The sequence below is a fragment of the Zeugodacus cucurbitae genome, chromosome 4 (assembly GCF_028554725.1).
Source record: "Zeugodacus cucurbitae isolate PBARC_wt_2022May chromosome 4, idZeuCucr1.2, whole genome shotgun sequence".
Taxonomy (NCBI): domain Eukaryota; kingdom Metazoa; phylum Arthropoda; class Insecta; order Diptera; family Tephritidae; genus Zeugodacus; species Zeugodacus cucurbitae.
The window spans coordinates 12,377,154-12,397,851 of NC_071669.1; the positions used below are offsets into that span (position 1 = coordinate 12,377,154).

Below are 20,698 nucleotides of genomic sequence, written 5' to 3' on the forward strand. Positions count from 1 at the left end.
CGACTATCATCGACTAACTACTTGCTCTGGAAACAATGGCCAATCACCGATTGCTAGTTCGAACTAAACTTTCTCATTAAAGCATTAATCTTTCGCGCGTAACCTACGAACAAAAGGACATTCATTTATCGGACAGCACCAAGACAGAATGCCCAAGAATGAAGATAATTTCGATCATATAGCTTACAATTATAAACATTATTATGTTCTTCCATAGCTTAAAATATTAATTGCTCAATCCAATTAATGTAATCTTCTTGCGTGCACTGAGAGACCATATCTTGAGAGAAAATAGGAAAGCTTAGGTTTCGAACATTTCAAAACTCAGCTTCCCATTGACTGATTTTGAAACCTCTAGTCAACTAGTGCAACCTACATGAGTGAAATTTTCTGTCATAGTCGTTCCCATCTCCTTCCTAACTACAATAATTTAAGACCGAAACTAGTAATAACTTTGAAACTAAAAACCATTTTATTAAATATTTGAAATAGCTGCCACGCAAACCGCAGTTCACTTTCATAAAATCATCACAACATTAAAAACACATTAAAATAAGAATTCTTAAAGAAGCCACAAATTAAACACCATTCAGCCCGTTCAGCAAATCTATAAGTATTTTTTGATGCTCCAGTATATGTACGCCCAAACGCTGTATATCCTCCAGGCGTATATTCAAAAACTGCTCCAAGTTCATATTTTGCTCCTCAAAGAGATCTATATACTGTTCGAGACCAACACTGCGCAGCAGCGTCGACACATTCATGGTGTGATTCAGCAGATTTGTATTACTCACATTTTTCAATGCATTACTTGTGTTGTTATTGTTATTGTAGTAGTTATTTAGACTGTTGGTAAATGTGACATTGTTGCTGCTATTCAAACTAACCGAATTATTTGGATCATTGCTACTATTGTTGTTGTTGTTGTTGGCATAACCAAGTATGGCCGAACTATCTGGACTGTTATCATCGATGCTGAAATCTGCATCCGAAGTGGTGGTTGAGTTCAGCGTAAAGACCGGTGGTGAATCGCTAACGAAATGTGTATGACAAGTGAATTTTTGTTGCTGCTGCTGTTGTTGTTGCAGTTGTTGTTGCACCGCCACTGTTTGTTTCTGTTGTACATTTTTCGATTTCTTTAGCGGCACTTTGAAATATTCATCCTTCACAGCAGCCGTCATAGCCATGGACTTCTGACGGTTCTCCATATTGGCGGCGACACCAACCGCTACACCACCGAGCAGCGTCTGCGCACACTCGTTGATCGGCGACAATCCGGGCGATTGAAAGTTCTTCACGGTCGGCGTGAAGCAGCGCACATTTATGCGATTAACAATCAGATTTTGCGCGTCCTGCAGCCGGCTAGGGTCAAAGACCATTGTGGGTGTGAGCTCGTACTTGAACTCCATCACCTGTGCCAGCGTGGGTGTTTGGCAGTCTTCCATTGTTTCTGTTACCGTTACGTATGATTACACAATTAAATAATTTTTATATGAAATTTGTTTCTTAATACATTTAATTTAATACATTCAGCAAGAAAACGTTTACACACAGAGTATTATTGACTAAAAGTGCGTGGAATGCGCGCCGTTATGTTGGAATACATAGCCGGGCTTGTTGGTAGCCGTTAGTCCTCAGCGCGCTATCCAGTCACCTGTCAGTGCTAAAATTAAATTTATTTGCAGGGTTGATTTTTCAAGTACTAAAAACAAAACAACTTAAATATTTTTATTAAATAGTTTTAGCGCAATTATTAAGATCGGTATTCAGAATTTTCTCAAACGTTCACGTTAAATTTTTTTAAGGCAGTTTTAATTTTTGTTAAACTCTCCGTTGGGGTTTTCAGCGTCAAATGTTTTACTTATTGACCTATAGATATCGTGAAGTACTAGAGCACCCTGCAACACTGGGAAGGCCTACCCAATCAGACATTCGATAAGCAATCTAAGCGCTTAAAGGAATATCGAGCATCTGAAACCTTTCATCATAAGATCTAGAATATGTAACATACCAACAATATGTTTCTCTTCATAGAAGATCCATATATATATCACATTATAGCACATAGTTGAATTTTCCCGGGAGAGTAGAAATTTTTCGCTTTCTTCCCCCTTAGAATTGAAGGTATTCCTATAAAGTTCTTTCGATAAATATGAGCGTATCATCGGTACTACTAAACTAAGTCCATAAATAAAGCTTTAAAACTAGTTCCATCGTTTTACACTCTCCTGATAAAAATGCATCTCTTAATGAAAACTAAAGCTATGCTTGCAGTATTCTACTTTAAAAACTTAATAGTTTTAGGATTAGTAAAAAGAATGTTCAGAGGTCTACCAAAGCCTACATCTTATTCCCGGGTAAAGCATTCGGGTCATCGCAAGGATAATAAGATTATCTGGATGAGTGGTTGGAGGCGATTTTTGGAATTACAGCTACTTCTATTAGGATAACAAAGGTGATTGAGGAAAACACGCGAAGATAGTTCAGCTAAAGACTAAAGAAATAAGCCTGTTCCCTAGCATTAGTCAGCAAATACAATTTACACACAAGGGATGAGTACTTAAACTTGGAGCACTGTAGGGAATGCAACGTCAAGCTTTGAGACCACTTGTTATACACAGAGATCCACGTTGTTACGGAAGACGGCTTCGACACATAGACTAGATACAGATAATATCACTCGAATCGGCAATTCCTTTATTTGAAAGAGGAGAAAGAGTTCCTGTCTTCGGATGATGAATGTGACTACCAGAGGGTCGTAGGAAAAGAATAGCACTTAACAAATCGAGCATTTAGACACCATCAGTCCATACCTCATACTAACTTAAGTCGAAGGCGCTTTCAGTATCATGATGATACCTGCAGAACTCAGTTCCTTCGTGTTAATAATAAGTGAACTTATTTTATACAATCTTGTTGCAATGATAGTGTAATTATTAAAGTCAGCGGGAAGAGCGTGCAAATTTCGGCATTAAGAGATCTACTCTCAAAAACGAAGAGCAGATAGAAGCTGGAATAAACTGATGGAACCATACATCTTAGTCAAATTATATAACATGAAGCACTGGGTCAAAAACTACTTCGTCGGCTCTGGAATAGTACGGGACGACCCTTCGTAAATGCAGCTTCTTTCTCTCTCTCTCTCTCTCTCTCTATGTGATGTATCTATTTCTCTCTTATGCTACGATATCTCTCTGATGCTTCTCTCCCTTCATCAAAAAGTCAAACTACTTGAATTGTAGTTATGTAATTTAACAATAATATATTTGACTTGTATTTATACCAACGAACTTCGATATTGCTGCACATATTTATAACGTAATTATAATTTACAGTTAAATACATATATATACAATGCAGAAAACAGTTATATGATTTAATTACAGAACAGAAATGTTGTAGATTTTTATAATTATTGTATGATATAGATGTTATAATAACGGACGATATGTGCAACGCGACAAAAAATATTTGATATTTAAAGTCTTATATAATATAATGTGAATAATATAAGCGCTGGTAAAAAGAAATCGAATATTTCGCAATAAAACTTTAAATTTAAAGCAAAAATAATGAATTGCTTTCTACTAGCACTTATAATACAGTATTGCTTAAGTACGGTATTCAGGTATTTTTTTTTTATATAGACTTAAATGCTAAATATTAAATTAAATGTAACGGAATGAATTGCATTTTCATTGTTTGTTGTTATTAGTGTGCTAATATTAACTAGTAATTTTGCTTTTCTTTCTCCTTTTGGACCACATTAAAATTTCAACGAAAATATTTTATAATGAAACTAAGTAAAACTAAAAATATATAACTAAAGACATATGAAGTTTGTAAAGCGCAGCTGGCTGCCGTGAAAAATTAACGTTCTAAAAGTATTTTCTTTTTTCATTAATTATAACAAAGCACACTTTTGTGAGCACACCGCTTGCGTAGCATACCTTTAGGCCGCCAGCTGCACAAGTACATATATTATGCTGCTTTAAGGTGAGCGTATATTTATACATAGAATATTTTAAAAATTAATGCAATGTCTTACAACAATGACAGATATTATACAAGTATACATATATGTATTTGATTTGCACTTACAAATTCGAAAATAATACTTTTTTGATACAGCAGCGATTAGTAACGCAACAAATTTTTGTGGACAAACTTAAATTTAAAATCAAAATGCTTAAAATAATTTCACAATTAATGGGACTGTGCGATAATATGTGGACGATGTAGAAATTTTCGTATATAACATGGGTTTCTAGCGGTTTGTCGTAAATTAGTGGCATACTTTTAGGCGTTAAAGCCATAAAATTGGTTCTAAGTGTAACTGAGTATAATTTTTGCGGTTTTTCGTTTATTAATTGACAGCTATAGTTTGTTGACTTCGTGTTTTTAATGTGTGTTTCTATGTTTTGTGTTTATATCTGTGTTTCTTTTGACATATTTATATGAATATGTATGAGTGTTAGTGTATATGTGTAAGCGCTTTTATATTGCTAATCAGTTGTAATTGCTTGCTCTGCTAATAATTCTGCAACTTCCTCCACTACTTTTCGTAATTTTCGAAATTACACCTTGCTATTCTATCATATTAAATAGCAGACATGAGAATATCATACCAAATATCTGTAAAAAAATGAAAATAAATAATTAACAAATGTAGAAACATATTTAAAACACAATTCACATACCATTAATATGGCCACCGCTATGGCTGTGCCACCAATTAGCGCCGCATGATCGCGTATGAAATTCGTCGTCACATACAGACAGCCTTGACTATAGAGATTTGTTATGGTTGGGAAGATGCTGCAGTCTTTGCGTTGTCCGCCAAACAATTCTTGACAGCACGACTCCGGTATGGGACCATAGCGATTCCAATCGTGCCAGGTGTCCACACCACAGCACTGCAGACGTTCTTGGGTTTGATCCCACGCCAATGTGACATCACGACGGCTTCCGTAGAGTGCCATGGTGGCGCGCATTTCCTGTGAATTTATTAAAAAATTTCAAATATTTTTAGTGAATAAAATTTTATTAGAAGAAGAAAGTGTGTAGCTTACCTGTCGCATCGTTTGCTGTACACGTTCCCTAAAGACATAGCCCAGTATGCCACCGATTAACATCGTAACAAACACCAGCGCCACAATTATGAAATACTGAAACATAATAGAAATTAAATAGTTGTAAAAAATTAAAGAAATGTTCTTTATTTATAATTTTAGAATTACCAAAAAAATAGTATAACATTCCCTAAAGAGAAGCTTGGTTCTCTCAAAGGCTAAATTTAAACTGAGATTAATTTTAAAGTGAGGCATTCATAATAGCCTAGAACTTTGTATCTGCAGCCGCATTAGAGTGGTCACAGATCTCTAGTGTTTAAGGGGCACACCTAGTGTGAAATTTCAAAAAAAATCATTTTTTTGGTTCATATTTCAGTAGATTGCACCTTTAAAAATAACATATTAAAATTTCAAATCGATATCTGAAATAGTTTTTGAGTTATAGCAATTTAAAGATCAGCCGCTCGGTAACAGTGAAAACGATCATTTTATCTTTAAACGCGTTTTTCTCAAAACAGCATTTTCCAAAAATGATCCGATCACTACCGATTTTTTTTTTACATGTTCTATATATAGTTCTCCGTACAATGACCTATCGATTTTTGATCTAATCAAAAAATCGAATTTTGGCAGGTCAAAAACGACCAAAATTTTGGGTAAAATTCGACTATTTTATTTTAAAACGCCGCCAATTTTAAAATTTTTGATTTTTTTTTATCGTAGGTCATTGTACAACAATATTATCTAGTTTAAGAAGAATTTTTTTTCTTAGATTTCATCCACGGATAAGGCCGGAATCCCTGCAGCAGTGAAGGACCTTTTTTTTCGCGCCGTTGGAGATCGACTATAACTTAAAAAATATTTAATTTTTTTCTTCAACTTTTTTTTTCTTCACTGTATATTCTTGAACCATGTATAAATGTATTCTTAAAATTTTGAAATAATTGATAAAGGTTTTTTTTTTAATAAAAATTCCCAAAAATCGCCTTTTTTTAGGCACATCTAGTGTGCCCCTTAATGATCGTTCAAAGATGCCAACAATTTTTACAGAACTTGAAGCGTTGATCCCATAAGCATGATGGACAACGCAACACCATTCCGAGTCTGCTATTAGTTATCTTATAAACCAATTTTGACTATGTTACTCTGTCCCATGAACCTCTGAAGTAATTGAAGGCCGTACTAGATTGAAAAGTGGTTCAAAAAGCCCTCAAGCAGTATACACATATTAACTCATTCCTCACTTCACCTTATGGTTATATTGACATTTTGGATTAGATAAATCGCCTTCAGAACAAATTTCACTTAACTCCCGATCTCCAAAAGGTGTTAAGATGAAAAGATTAACTAAAGAACTAACCCCTTTCCAGAAGAAGGATTTGAAAAACTACCTTGATAGATTAATGTTATCCGAAGAATACAGGTGTTTCTATTTTTTCTTTTATTCCTCCACGATGGTTCCTATATGAAGCTTATTTTCTCTTGAATCCTTTCAGTTGGTTTCCAGTAATTATATTACATCCTGGTCTAGATTTGAAACCATGCTACTACGCATTTGAATTGACTCTATAGCGGCTCAGCACCCTGGCAACCTGACAAATACGGCATGAAATCGTCTACGAACTTGTAACAAGGGATGTATTTTTTCTCGAATTGTACATACCATGAGAACCAAATTTATATTATATCTTTATTCAAGACCTAATTTAAGAATTAGCGCTACTATTTTTTATTCATATTGATCTCATTAATCTAAATTTCGAAACATCTATGACTTATACTATATACTTTTGAAGACTGTTTAAGATTAAGTCTGCAATTTAAGGTTCAGCTTTCGGAGGAATAAATTCCGAAGACACGAAACTATTCAAATAGAACTAATAGAGATACTAGAACTTTGAAATCATGGATTTCTATTTTTACTTTGATTATTGAGCTTCATGTATGAGGATTTGTGAGAGAAGATAGTAATCTAACACAATCAATAGTTTTATTCCATAAAATACTCCATCCATACATGTTTTTATCTCCTGGACTTTATAGTATCAACAAGTCTGCCAGTAAATCATACACTGTTTGTACTTATCAGTTCCTTGAGTAAATATATTACATTTAAAAATTACAAATGAATATTGAACTCACCGTCAATAGCAGACATTTGACCTCTTTACCCGCACCCACGCAACCCAAAAACGAGAGCAAACAAATCGCCACAGACGTAACCAATAAGACATAAACGGCGCCGGAGAAGAGATTCGTGCCCAACAACTCATTCATAAAACTGCGATCCACGAGTGTCCATAAGGTGAGCGTAAAAACCGTTGCGCCACCGATCTGCAAAGCAAAAAAAAGGTTAAGAGCGAAAAAGAGAAAATGTGTTATAGAGTTACTGAGTTCGTGAGTAAAAATCTCAAATAATCCATAGATACATTTAATAATTTATAAAAAGCGACAAACAATTAGCGCTAATTAAGGTCACAGCACAAGCTGAAGCAAGGCTAAGTGTATGCTTAAGTCTCTCAATTAAATCTGTTTATATGCATAATTTGAGTTTTGCTTATACTCACAAATATTATCAAATTCGATATGAAAAGGCTGTACTTGACGAATTGCCCGCAGCAATCCATGCGCGAACTGAAACCCATGTCGTCGTCCTGCAAATGATAAAACGAAAAAAATTGCAAATATATTAATAAACAATTACGGCTGAAGATTTATAAAATTATTATTAATTGTTTATTTGGAAATTAATCAATAAACAGTCGACGCGACGCGTAACTAATCGTGCGTGTTAAAAAGCCAATGCCAAACACATTAGACGAGTAAAAAGCTTTGCCTACAGTTCAAAGCGGGATCTTGGGCTTTATTGGCAGGCCTTAAAGCATTTAACGCCACTACACTTATTATAATTTAATTTCATTTTCATTTTATTTTCACCTTTAAAGCTGTCATTTCGGTCACGCTGGATTTGTCACAAGTGATTACAAATTAAATTAATTGCATTCGCTACGGGCGCTCAGACAACGAAATCTCAAAAATAAAAAAAATATATATTTTTTTTTTTTGCATTTAATAGTCCGTCAGCATTTTCAATACAAATTAACAATATCCGTCAATACTGGGAATTACGAGTACACTTGCCCAATCGTCGATACTGATACTCGAACTCGCACTCATTTCATAAACGGATTTCGGAAATCGTCAGCGCGCTGCAAGTACTTCAGCAAGCATAACGCGCATTGCTTTGAGCGACAGCTGATGCCCAAGCGCGTTTCCGGACCTAAACGCGTCTATAACAGACACATACATATATAGTATAGGTACATATATTGAGCATTTTTGAGTAGCACTTGTTATAAATTCAATTTCCATAGCTGGGTAATACCCATAACAATGATACCCACTCCAAAAGCAGCGCGTTTGCTGAGTTCAATGGCTGCGCAGACGCCACGTTATATGTTAATATGGCCGCAAACAGTTAAGAATCCCATATGAGTCATCGCAGCACAATTTGTATGCGTAAAGCAAGTAAGCGTTTAATCTGACATAAAGTGCTTAATGGCTTATTTGGTTTCAGGTAGAGCGCGTAATTGGCTCGAAATTATTTTTAGAAAGAATTTACGTTTTTTATAGAGACGTACGTAATTATTATATAAATAGTTATAGATTTTTTTACAAGCTAGTCTAAATTTTTAAAATAAATTAGTATTCACATAGCAAATAAATAATTGCTTACATAATGAGCTAATTGAACGTAATTAGGAAACCTATTATGTTATTAGTAATCCTCTATAATCAGATTTCCCACTTTGTTAATCCCCAACCACACACGTATTTCGCGCTAGGTATAAGATTAGATTTATATCTCCTATCGGTAGATTACACTTGGACAACTACAACAAAGACCTTTTGTAATATCAAAAAACATCTTAAGATGGATTAAAGCCTCACATATCGACGAAAAACATTACCACCAACACAAATCTATCAAAATGCTAGACTTCACTTCCAGCTGATTCCCCTCTCTGTTTGAAACTGCAGGAACTAAGGTGTTTTAGCTTTAATCTCACAGACAAAACAATAAATAAGGAAGTGCCGAGATGATTCTATCATGCTTCCAATAACTTGACATTGGTAATACCTTTATCTAGACCTTATAGTACAGGTCGAACAATGATTTGTCAAAACCTTCAATTTAGAGGTTAAAAGTGATACAAAGTAGCAAAGAAAACAAGTGTGATGGTTAAATACGATCTAACCAATTGGTATCATCAAAATTCTTTAAACTGCAAATGCAAGAGGTATATGAAAGCAGGTTGTGGAAAAAAGGCATCTATGTGGGTAAAATTAGGTTAGACTTTATTTGTTTTAAATTTTTGCAATAAGTTCCCATCTTTGATTAAAACTAATACAGGAGCAAAGAACAACCAATAAAGGAGTTCGGAGATGATTCTATCATGCTTCAAACAATTACAACAATTGGTATCCGTTTATACGTCTTTTATATTAGGTCTACAACTTTGCTTCCGCCGTTTTCCAATATATGTCTCTAGTGTCAAGCCCTGGTCGATTAAATCGATTTTTTTTATATCGATCTTGGACATTTGTGTCAGCATTAAGCCAACAAAATATTTGTAGAGATCTGTTTGCATCCCAAACTTATTCTCAACTGAAAATGTCACTTTTTGAGCCGAATTCTCGACATTTGCGGGAAATTTTGCTTTTCTTTTTTAATTCCAAGAAAAGTGCGGCTGAGGCTCATCGACATTTGTAACCGTTTTTAAACAAAAAAAATTTAATTTACAAAAAAACGGCGGAAGCAAAGTTAGTTAATATATATGTGGGCCGTTCAATGATCCATCAGAATTTGGGAACGAATCGACCATCCATAGCATCCATTTCGATCCAAATAAATACGACAGATCGCGATATCTGTAATATGCGAGGTCCATTCAAAAAATAACGGTATTTTTTGTTAAAAAATATTATATTCATTCCTCTACATTCTGTTGTCACTTTCAAAATATTTCCCATTCGATATGATGTACCTATACCAGCAATTCTACCAATCGTCGAAACACTTCTTAAACTCGATTTTTGGGATATGCTTTTTCTCTTTCAGCGATTTCTCGTATACTTATAAAATTAAGACCCTTTAAGGTTCTCCTAACCCATGACATTTAAAATTGTACAATTCGGGTCGTTCTTTTATCTCATTACGGATATCGTAGCTTACAACTGAAGCCGTAAATAAGTTTGTTTCTGATATACAGTGTATTATAAAACGACCTTTATAGAGAAAGATGATTTAGGTTAGAATTCATTGTAATCACTCTCCATGCAAGCAAATGTTAGCACAAAATTAGTATTTTATACGATGGTCTCTAGAAGATAGTATTAAAGCTAACTAAAATATAAGTAATATATTGTAATCTGTTATGAGAACTTAACATATCTTCTAGCTACATCAATAGTAATATTTTCGAAGAGTATTCTGTATTCATTTAACGATAAAAGTGCAGGGTTTAGTGTAAGGAAGTAATCTTGAAACTACAACTGACCCGGTAAACAGTTATTATGACTCAAAGCAAAGAAAAATGTGCGCATTTCAAATTCTTAATTTCCCAATATGACTCACTAACTGTATATTTAAGAATTAACGGTTATTATTACTAAACAAAGTTAGCAAGAATTCATGACAATGAACATATTTATTGTTTTAAACTAGCGTTATCAGACACGTGAAAGAAGATGAATTTTGCGTCAAGTCATATCAAAACGCTGCTAAAAGCAACAAGTTATATACTAAGTATATGCATATTTCCGAAAATAAACACAGCGATTGTTGGCGTATAAGTCATAACTGTTTTAAAATGAAACAAAACAAAGCTGCGCCACACTGCAATGATTCATTCATAAATCTACATATGTACGTACATATATATTAGCGTAGCGTTAGATATATTATGCTATAAAGCGTTTAATTGGCAATAATTTAAATATGTGTTTTTTTTTTGCCGAAATCAAGCGATTTTAGCCAAAAGCGTAAAGAACTATAACAACAACACAAAAAAGCAAAATAATAACAATGTATACAAAACAACAAGCAGATTCAACATGTCAACAGCAGCTTCACCACCAGTTTTTGAAAGGTTGAAAAACGAAAATCGAACAAAATGCACAGACGACATATGTTATTGTATGTATTTATAAGTATGTATTAATGTATAGAATAAAAAATGGTTAAAAAAACAAAACTATATGTTGGTATGGAAACTTTAACGAAGGGTAATGTGATAATTGGTAGCTGGAATATATTTTGTTTATCATCTTTAAGTTATGGTAACTGACAATTATGCTAATTGTCAACTGAATGTACAGTTTTGTGCAGTTTAGTAGCAGATGTAAATATTTGTGTAGTCAGAAATAGTTGAACGAAAATCGGTTCACAACCACGCCTATTTTCAATATACTACAATTTTGTGGTTCATCTGATTCGTTCACTTTACAATATACAACTTAAGCGGCAGTGAAGATATCGGTACAAAGCTTTACACAAACAGCGTACATGTAGTGTAGCGTAGTCCGTCTAAAAATCGCTGAAATCGGACTATAACTTCACAAAACTGCAGATGGAGAACATGAAGGCCTCAGAGTCTTTTATTGAAAATATCGGTAAATCTCTCAGAAAGAAATTCATAGGAGACGTGTTCCTTTTAATAGGGTGCCTCTGTGCCAAAAAACTAGCATAATCAGTCAATAGTTCCTATAGCCCCATATACCTCATATACGGAATTCCGGTTGACTCTATACCTTATATATCGGTTAATATGTGAGAGATTTAAGCTAAATTACTGGAATTTAAATCTTGCATATAGTGTAGCTTGATGTCAAAAATAGCTGAAATCGGTCTACGAATTACCCCAGCTTCAATATACTATATACTCGTATAATGATTTCTAGAGGACTTTATGCCGAATTGTGTGTTATCTCATTAATATTAAATAAATCAAATTCGAGAGTATTAAATATTCGGCCCGATCTTAGCCCTTTCTCGTCTACAATTTATTTATTTTTAAAAATTACAAAAATGTGAAATTGAACTTTTATAAAAACTGTCTTCGGTTCAAAAAGCTTTGGAGTAGCCATACGAACAAACAACTGGTATAAATAGTATAAACTGGTATAATTAAACAGATAAAAGAAAAACGATGATTATATCACAATAATGAGAAGGGCTATATTAACAAAAAGTGGTATAAATTTCAGGAAGCCTTTATACCAATTTAATGAAATATACCTAAGCACTCTTGTACTCAATTCAATTGGATAACTTTGTTGTAGCTATTGTACACAATTTCCTTTATGAGAGAGCACTGTTCATTCTTAGCGAGTAGAGAAAAGTGGCGAATCGAAGAGTACAAGTATATTTTGAGAGTTATCCATTAGGCTACCGGTGATATACATTTTAGAAGAATGATATAACAACTTCACAGCTCCCCCTACCTTTCAAATTAATTTGGAAGGCATCATCTGCAATTTCGGAAAGTGTGGGAGAGAAAACTCAAATTATTAAAATATGTTAACTTTTTGCACATCACTGTACTCAAGTACAAAACAAACAATTGTCCGTTGGCAATAACCTACAATTTGCGACAATTTTGTGGTTAGTTAGAATTTTTAGTTGGTATAAAAAATTTAAATAATTACAGAGAGAATATTTTGAGGTATATTTAGCGATTCAGAAACTAACTAAAATGCCTGCAAGTATATGGCAGTGTAAATATGTATAAATAAGTGCTAGTTAAGCGCATTTTAGCACATGTTGTTCTCAATATATGTATATGTATGTACATATGTTCAATTCAGGACACTCAAATTACAAGTCAAATATTATATGTACAATAAACACCACAAAAGTTTCATTTGCCAATTTTTTCCAACTTTTTTTTCAGCGAATGAATGAGAATTATTGTTGGTTAGTAAGGTAAGAAAAAAACTAGATGCAAAAATATTAAGTACACAATGAGTCTCCGCTTGACTAATTTTGTTTAAAGATTCCTCTTAAATAACAATAAAAAAAATAAATAAAATCGCTGGGAATCGTGCTAAGTCTTGACAAGCTGTCACTTTTGTGATGTACTGCGCTTCATTTATGTTTCTTATACAAACAGAATCTTCAACGAATGACGACTAAGTATAATAATTTGCCGCAAAGTTCAGTAGTTTGACTGAGTGCTTGTGCTGGCGTTTAACTTTTATTTCACTACTTTTGACTTTAATGCGACAATAAATAAAATTTATTACACCGAAGTGAACTGAACGATTTTTGTGTGGATCAGAATTTTAAAATGGCCAAAAAGAAAAATAAAAAATAGAAAATAAAAAAAAAAAATACTTAAAATCAACCGCAAAAGCGCAGTAGCTGCCTCCACTAATCATGATTTTTCATTATTTTTTTTAATTGTTATTTTTTTCTTGTATATTTATTTTATTATAATCATATACATCAATTTTATTACTTTTCTTTCAGTTCTAATAGCTTTTATCTGATCTCTAAGCATTTGCATATTTTTTTTTTTTAATTAAAAAGTTCGTCACTCTGCTCATAAATCACTTTCTTGCCACTCAAAATCAATTCTTGTCTACCGAAATTTGTACTTTGATTATTTTCTGGTTGCCGTGTGCCCGGAGTCACGTAACTTAAACTGTTAGAATTAGAAAAAAATATCTGATTGGTAGAAAGTGTAAAAAGTAGTTAATTTTTTGGGACTGTTAATTAAAAAAAAATCTAATAACTTTTTAGCTCCGGGGGTTTTAACCCATTGAGCGATAATTTCAGAATTTATTAATTTCATGGTTGAATTACTATTGGGAAAATCTCCAAAATTTGTGATTTATTTATATAAAAATCTTTTATAGAGAAAATTATTATCAAAATATTTCTTTAAAAAAATAATAATTAAAATATAAAAAATATATATATTAAAAATATATTAAATTAAAATTAAAATATAATTTAAAAAATTTAGTTTTCTCGCATATTATTTAAAAAAATATGTTCATTCAAAAATGTTTAATGTTATTTTAAATGAAATTAAATTAAATAAAAAATTATATTATAAAAATAAATAAAATAAAAAAAATAAATTAAATTAAAATAAATTAAAAAAATAATTTTTAATTAAAAAATTATAAAAATTAATTTATAAACTAACAATTTTAAGTTTATTTATCTATTTCTTGTTATTTTTTAATATTATTTTTTTTTATGTTTTTTATTATGTTTTGTTGAAATTATTCAAGCCTGTGTTTTCTACGTTAACTTTTAAATTTTATTTCAGTAATAACACACCACACCTAAGTGCTCGCTTTCATGTTTGCACACATAAAATTACTCAGATTTATTGCAAATAATAAAGTTCTGCTGCCTGATTTTGAAGATTTGAAGTTATTGCCAACAAGTTGTATAATACACATAATTGGATGAAATTCCAGCATGAATTTAATAATACAACCAAATCACATGTACATACTGCACCTACTTGTGATTGTCCACTAAAATTGCAAACTAAAATTAATCATCTTCAGGTGTATCTCTAAAACTGATCTAATCATCCTTAACACAAAAAGAGGAGCGAAAGATAAATCCATCCCATTTAAATGAGAATTTGCGAAATAGTCTCAAACTTCGAATTTTCCCACTTCTTGATAATGACTCTTATTAGCGAGAGCTCCGCAAAGAATCATGCTTGAAATTTTTTAGTTAATAAATCACCTTTTAACAACTATTACTGAATCACAGTTAAAGAATATCATAATTTTTAGTGAAATTCAAATACACCATTTTATTTTAAATCTAAATGTGAATAAGTGTGCCTTCGATTCGCTACTTCTCTGCTCGCTATCTTTCCGCTGTTCTACCAAATTTAGCTTTACAAAGTTTACCATTGTGACTGGCTCAAAGGACAAAGATCTCTGTCAATAATCACAACACATATATTTTTATACTCTCGCAACCTGTTGCACAGAGTATAATAGTTTTGTTCACCTAACGGTTGTTTGTGTCACCAAGAAATATAAGAGTTAGATATGGGGTTATATATACATAAATGATCAGGATGACGAGTAGATTTGAAATCCGGATGTCTGTCCGTCCGTCTGTCCGTCTGTCCGTGCAAGCGATAACTTGAGTAAAAATTAAGATATCTTAATGAAACTTGGAACACATGTTCCTTGGCACCCTGAGGAGGTTGCTTTCGAAAATGGGCAAAATCGGTTCCCTGCCACGCCCACAAAATGGTGGAAACCGAAAACTTATACAGTGTCATAACTAAGCCATAAATAAAGTTATGAAAATGAAATTTGGAACATAGGGTCCCATTAGGGAGGGGCACATTTGGATGTAATTTTTTTGGAAAAGTGGGCGTGACCCCGCCCCCAAATAGGTCTTTTGTATATAACTCGCAAACCAATAAAGTTATATAAGCCAAACTTTCTGCAGTCATTTCTTTTAGCCCTTTCCTTATACAGTCCAAAAATGAAAGAAATCGGATAATAACCACGCCCCCCTCCCATACAAAGGTTAAGTTGAAAATTACTAAAAGTGCGTTAACTCACTAACGAAAAACGTCAGAAACACTAAATTTCACATAAGGAATGGCAGATGTAAGCTGTACTCAGATTTTTTTACAAAAAGGAAAATGGGCGTGGCGGCGCCCACTTATGGGTCAAAAACCATATCTCAGGAACTACTCGACCGAATTCAATGAAACTCGGTTTGCAATAGTTTCCTTACATCCTAATGATATGTTGTGAAAATAGGCCAAATCGCTTTACAACCACGCCTACTTCCTATATACCAGAACTTTGAAGACAATCTGAATCGTTTACTTGATATAAAGTAAGCAATAAGTAACTAGTGAAGATATCGGTACAGAACTTTGCACAAATACTATGTTTATAGTGTGGCAGCCCCTTTCTAAAAATCGCCGAAATCGGACCCCAGGTTTTCAAGACCTCATGTATCGAACATGAGGACCTCGGTGCTTCTAACCTAATATTAGGGTTTCCAACTTTCAATGGACTTTATACAATATATATGATGAATATGTGGGTCAAATTGTGTATTATATAATATAAATAAAGTTAAATAAATAAATTGCGAGAGTATAAAATGTTCGGTTACACCCGAACTTAGCCTTTCCTTACTTGTTTTTATTTAATAGAGTCCGTATTAGCTCATTGTTGAACCGTATGCGCTGTCTGGTTTTTTTTTTTTGAATATTTGATATACTTTATTCAATTGGTTACTTTTCAATGCTTTACGAATCGAAGGCAGTTAATGTCAGGTGACACATAGAAGAGAGGAAAATGTCATTACGACCATAAGAAATGTTTTTATATAGAAATAAATAGATCAGAATACTATAAGGTCTCAATATATCTCTAGAGAAAGTCCTGAAGCAACAAACTGAAATTTAGCATACGTCATTGTGGAACAAGATTGGAACCACTGAGGTATGGCAAAGTACTCGAGCAAGTATTCTTATTCATATATAGTACATATATAATTTCCGATACCGTAACCACCCTACATAATTTTATCCGAAAAAAGGTTCTAGAAGTTTTCAATCGATTAAATATTTTCAAAGTAGATAATACATTCAATACGCAATAATTTTTAGGCAATCTCTTTGAGCTTTCCAAAATATTTTGTATTCATAATCATTTTAAGCTCAGGAGTTCAAAATTCAGTAACAACGAAGTCTCTAATAATTATTTTTTCTTGTAGGTATTTATTTCTTTATGAAAAATTAGCTGTAATATGGCAAATGACATCACAGCACCGAATGTATGTCAGTATGTACAAAGTTTCTCTAACTTCTAACAGCTGTTGTATCAACCATTACATATTCCTATATGATTACTGATATTGATAATTATCACTTTGCACTTTATATTATCCATTTCATTAGATAAAATATTTTTTATTTCGACCTTTGAGATATTATTAATGTCTTTACAATTGTAAAATTGCAAGTTCACTTCCTGTTCATTTTCTTAGGACAGTTCCGTCCTGTAGAACAAATAAATCACTATTCAAATCAATATTTTCCATTTATTCTCCACAATTTCAGTAAAATACCTTTAGATTTCCGTATTTTTAGAAACTTGTATAACAAAAATTTGCCACAACTTGACCGTACGCGTATTTCCCGACAGCACAGCTGAGCTATTCAAAACCGTTTACTTGACTTTTGCTTTACATTTTCCGCTTTTTCGGCTGTCAGTCAACGAGAGCACGCTAACTATTGGCTATACACATACTCACATACATATATGTATGTACTCTAACTAATAATTCTAAGCTTTGCGTTTGCGCACAAATGAATGCTCAAACGAAGATCGCCAGCGTCGTTTGATACGAGTATTATGCAGCCAAGTCATGCTCCACAAGTACATTTAACCATGACCCACTTTACGAGCATTAAATGAATGTTAGTCTACCGTTGTTGTGGCTTGCTTGCTTAGTAGCTTCATACTTTATTGATGTATATATGTATGTGTGTATGTAAGTGTCTATTTGCTTTGGCTCGCCAAGTTGAACGTGCAACGACGTATTAATGTGGCGAACGCATGCGCATGCGCATTGTTTACCATTTGGCTGGTTTGACTCTTCTGTTACACATACGCGCTCAATTTCAGACCTGAGCTTAGTATGTTTATATACAAAAAATAAATGTTATAAAAGTCTAATAAAAATGTAATTTGTTGCTTTTTAATTGCTTGTCTGAAAAAAAAATACCGTAACACAAATTAACTAGTGAATTTGATTTGCAAGCGCTCTTCACTACACTCTCTTTAGTGGCTCTTAACACGCACAAAACTGCTAATTTAATAATTCATTCACTACTTTATAGACGCAAGCGTTAGCAGTTGGCTTAAAGTCGGTAGCGAACTTGTTTAAATGCGTTCAGCGCATGCGTAATCGTTTTGTACGCCATTAAAACGTTTGTGTGCTCACGCCTCTCTTTGTGAGCTTTGCTGGATTTTTGCTTATTTTTTTCTATTACGTCTATTTCAGTTTCTTTATAAAATCGCATTACAAGTCGTCGCTGCTGCTTATGACCGTCAAACCGGCAAAACGAAATCGAAAGTTTGACTTCAGTTAGTGCGCAAGAGATAAGTGCGAATAAAGTGGAGGTTATAGGGAGAGGAAATAATTATATTTGATAAAGACATAATGAGTGAATAGTCACAGTGGGGAAACTCATAATTATCAATATTTTATAAGATACTCATGGAGATTTATATATCTATCAAGGTCTGGTAATCAAAATATCTGAAAGAAGTCAACTGAGGAACCCGCGTTCAAAATTCTTTACATTAATATTAATACATGATCCAAGCGATAATGAGTGATCTTCTTCTTTACAGGCGTAGGCTCCGCTTATGCGAGTGGAGGTCTTCATTTGGCTTTCGTCTAGCGGCCATCATTTTATTCGCTGAACTGTATAACTCATACAGCTTATCGTTCCATCGCCTGCGGTATTCGCCATTACCAATGTTCAAAGGACCATAAATCTCCCGCAAAATCTTCCTCTTGAAAACTCCTAGTGCCGTCTCATCGGAGGTTACATCGTCCATGCTTCTGCACCATAAAGCAGTACGGGAGTGATGAGGGACTATGTTTTTGTTCGTCGAGAGAGGACTTTACTTTTCACTTTCCTACTCAGTCCATAGCAGCATCTGCTGGAAAGAGTGATTGTATTTGAATTGACAGTCTGGCATTGTTCTTGGCGTTAATGCTGTTTCCAAAATAGACGAAATTATCTACAACTTCAAAACAGTGACGTGAGAGCCAAGGGGTGTCATTGACTTAAAAATATGTAAGGAAAAACATTTGTCTTATGCTCTTATCAGTCTTTGAGAACACTATTAATAATATGGTACACTGATAGAAGAAACTCTGCCGTCGAATATGTAATTGGACCTCAGAGAATTCTTAGAAGTAATCGATTAGTCAAAAATTTTATTTTGTTGGAGTTGTTATTTGGAGAAAAGGTGGCACGAAAGAGGGTATAAAATGAAGAGAGGCATTAGATAATAGACATTCTTGACATACATGGTGAGCTTAGCAAGCCTGTTGAATCTGACGATGAATCGTGCCTATGATTTCAAAACTGTTTCTGTTTCTACAACAACAATACTCTACAGGAAGACAATCAATAATGCTTTTCTTTTAAGCTTAGATTCATAAATCCATCCAAGAAAAGTGCGAAGCGTAATTCAAGATTTAAATACTAATACAAAATCAATGATCCATCAACGATGGAGACGAAAGTCGCAGAAATCTGCGTTAGGAATTACATTTCATATACCTGCGAAAGAGAAATCAAATACTCAACAAGACATTACTGAGACGATTAAAAGGTAAAATTCCGATAAAATTATTGTGACTTACATAATGAGATATCCACATGTTATAGATGTAATAAACCAATTTAAGTAACCTAGATTTCTTTCTATGTAGAACATTTTCGAAATACTATCTAGTGAAAAATGGAGGTGCTCGCACTGATATTCTATTATATACAGCAATGTATGCTTATATAATATTAGTAAAGAAGATGCGAAAACCATACAAAAATAAAAAAGTTATATAGGCATCTTTTCATCAACAATATCCGGGTAATATACCCGCTCAATAATATGCGCCCATGCCGCAGCGTGAGAGAAATGTGTAAATACAATATACTCCACATATTCGAAAAATTCCCAAATTATTTATTTCTACTTTACTTTTTATTTCTATTACATATGTACATTTACGCACATCTTTTCGTCTCTCTTTTATGCAATTCATCGTTCAAACTGAACAACTCTTTTTTTACAACCAACCGTAAATTTAAATATTTGCTACATAAATGAATTTATAATTTACGCTTTTTTGTTTTTGTGCTGAACTTGAACTTTGTTACCAACATTTGTTTGGCATTTTTTTGCACAACAACATCTTGCAGCAACGATTGCTGGAGTGGAGTGTTATGCATAAAAAATGTAAATGGTGTTGAAAGGCGCAAAATATTTGCTTAAGGTCACACGACAACAAATAACCGGGAAGTGAAGATGGACAGCTGTGATTTATTTGTAACGAAGTGGGTAGAGACTATAGTGAGGGTTTTAGTTGCGCAATAGATTTTCAATACAAATCACGGCACGTGTAGGACTTTGAAATATATTTCGACTCAACTTGATATTTTCGACTGAAAAAGCTGTCAAAAATGTGCCGTTAACTTTTGTATATAGCACAGGAAGCAAATACTGAATAAGTAAAAAAGTTAGGTTAGGTTGGAGAATGCTGTATTATTTGAGCAGTCAAGAACCGGCTGAAGACCCATACATGCAAACCAAATGTCTATTAATTTATTTGAGAAATAGGTTGGCTTAGATATTGAGTCTTAAACCCACAAGAGAGATCTCAGTTCTGGGTTTATAAGATGGAGGTCGCTATTGAGCCGACGGAGATCTTGGGATTCACACTTGGATAGTTTAGGCTGAAGACCCCTTATTAACTATTTATTTGGATTATTTCCGTTTCGAAGTAGGTTATGTTAGAGATT

General features: G+C 33.4%; 2 protein-coding genes across 5 annotated transcripts in view; both read right to left on the minus strand.

Moving 5' to 3' along the window:
• Positions 1–449: 449 nt before the first annotated feature.
• LOC105210239 (homeobox protein 4) lies at positions 450–1,604 on the minus strand. Its single transcript, XM_011181062.3, has one exon. It carries the CDS (start codon positions 1,443–1,445, stop codon positions 579–581), a length of 867 nt encoding a protein of 288 aa, XP_011179364.2. The 5' UTR covers positions 1,446–1,604; the 3' UTR covers positions 450–578.
• Positions 1,605–3,236: 1,632 nt separating this feature from the next.
• LOC105210249 (CD151 antigen) overlaps positions 3,237–20,698 on the minus strand; it is a 43,184-nt gene continuing 25,722 nt past the window's right edge. For 3 of the 4 annotated variants that reach the window (XM_011181073.3, XM_011181080.3, XM_054230006.1), the window contains 5 exons: positions 7,640–7,726; positions 7,215–7,406; positions 5,073–5,168; positions 4,701–4,997; positions 3,237–4,635 (listed from right to left, as the gene is read on the minus strand). In XM_011181073.3, the coding sequence (XP_011179375.1) occupies positions 4,588–4,635; positions 4,701–4,997; positions 5,073–5,168; positions 7,215–7,406; positions 7,640–7,717 (711 nt within the window). In that variant the 5' untranslated portion in view covers positions 7,718–7,726 and the 3' untranslated portion in view covers positions 3,237–4,587. Of the gene's footprint in view, positions 4,636–4,700; positions 4,998–5,072; positions 5,169–7,214; positions 7,407–7,639; positions 7,727–17,220; positions 17,252–20,698 lie in introns of those variants that run through there. The other variant, XM_054230007.1, reaches the window with a different exon arrangement.